The sequence below is a fragment of the Oncorhynchus kisutch genome, linkage group LG14 (genome assembly GCF_002021735.2).
Source record: "Oncorhynchus kisutch isolate 150728-3 linkage group LG14, Okis_V2, whole genome shotgun sequence".
NCBI classification, from domain to species: Eukaryota; Metazoa; Chordata; class Actinopteri; order Salmoniformes; family Salmonidae; genus Oncorhynchus; species Oncorhynchus kisutch.
The window spans coordinates 58,632,432-58,633,990 of NC_034187.2; the positions used below are offsets into that span (position 1 = coordinate 58,632,432).

The 1,559-nt window shown below is 50.5% G+C and overlaps 1 protein-coding gene across 1 annotated transcript; it reads right to left on the reverse strand.

Moving 5' to 3' along the window:
• Positions 1-403: 403 nt before the first annotated feature.
• Positions 404-1,345, reverse strand: LOC109904447 (C-X-C chemokine receptor type 3-like). Its single transcript, XM_020501685.1, has one exon. It carries the CDS (start codon positions 1,343-1,345, stop codon positions 404-406), a length of 942 nt encoding a protein of 313 aa, XP_020357274.1.
• Between the last annotated feature and the right edge of the window lie 214 nt (positions 1,346-1,559).

Genomic DNA, 1,559 nt, shown 5'->3' on the forward strand with positions numbered 1-1,559 from the left:
ACTCATAGTAACCAAATACATGTATGTATTTATGGGAAAGCTGAAAGAAGCAATACAATTTAGGCTTTGACCAATGGAGGTCAAGCTTGAAGGGCGTTAGATCCCCGAAATAACACATCTAGGCTAACCTATGGATACCTAGAAAGTACAGCCTATACAGTCAGCAAACCAAAATGTAGGTTTTGTTGAGGACAAAATAGCAGGGGGCAATGGGACTCTTATTTGGCTGTTCTAAAATCAAAGTCAAGAACACCTAAAAAAAAGCAATTTATTTTTGAGAGTACCCTGAATTGTTAAGGTTAGGGTTAGGGGGTTTGACTATGTGTAGGCTGAGGGTTAGAATTAGGGGTCGGCATGCCAGTCATTTGGCTTTAGTCGCACCAGCAGAGCACAGCTTTAAACATCAGACATTTGTGACCTGCATCCTGTTTTCGCCACTCGACGATGACTTGGGCTGCTCACGGATCCTCCGCGAGGCGAAGGCGTACAAGAAGGGGTCCAGGCAGCAGTTAAAAAACAAAAAGCACCGGGCGATACGCGCTGCCGTGCTTCTTTGGCACGGCAGCGGAATTGACGACTCCGGCAGAGAAGCCCCCAGCACAATGTAGGCGATATCTACCACATTGACAATGTGCACAGGGATCCAGTGGATGAAGAAGGCGACCACCACACTGGTGACCAGCCGCGTCATCTTGGCACTGCTGAACAGCGCTGTCTGGTTCACCCGCCGGTGGAGGCGGCAGTAGGAGGTGACCAGCACAGAGAACGGGACCACAAACCCTAAAAGGGTCTGCAAGACAAGCACAGCAACTCTTTCAGCATCGGAGCCCTTGTGTTGCTGGCAATGGAGCCCGCCATCAACCACATCGCGAGTGGCAACAGTGGGGGATGTCAGAGCACAGGCGAGCCCCCACAGGGCCAGGAGCAGCACCACCTCCCCCTTGCGCCCCAGCCTGTTCCACATCTGCGGGTAGAGCACCTGAAGGTAGCGATGGACACCGAGTAGTGTAACCGTTAGCACGTTAGAACACAGGCTGAGGTAGAGCAGGAAGGTGGCTAACTTGCATACAGCATGGCCCAGAGTCCAGTCGTACAGGATATTGTAGATCCAAACGGGAACCATGGCCAAGCACAGGATGTCAGAGGAAGCCAGGTTCAGCATGAGGCACAGGGTGAAGTTGAGGCGTCGGGACGAGCGGCGCAGGATGACCACGAGGACACCTATGTTACCAGGGAGGCCTAGAACACAGCACAGCCCCAGGATGATGCTCGATATCAGGCTGCCCGAATTCCAGCTAGCCGGAATCAAAGTGGAGTCCAAGCTAGAGTTGTTGGAGGAGGTCATGTTCCCAATGGTCCTGAAATAATACGAGATCTAAGAGCTACCTGGAAGACAGTCGACTTTAGACATTTAATTATTTGTTTATCGTTCTTCAAATCCTCACAAGTTTGTATACTTCTCTTGAACTCTTGTAACAGAGTGATAATAAGGAAACTGATGTGGGTTAACTGCCTCTGGTCAGCTTCCTCCTGACAAAGCTCTGTGTGTTTGTGAGTGT

What these genes read in the sequence shown, in the direction of transcription:
- LOC109904447 (XM_020501685.1), bottom strand. Translation starts at nt 1,345, where the DNA reads ATGACCTCCTCCAACAACTCTAGCTTGGACTCCACTTTGATTCCGGCT.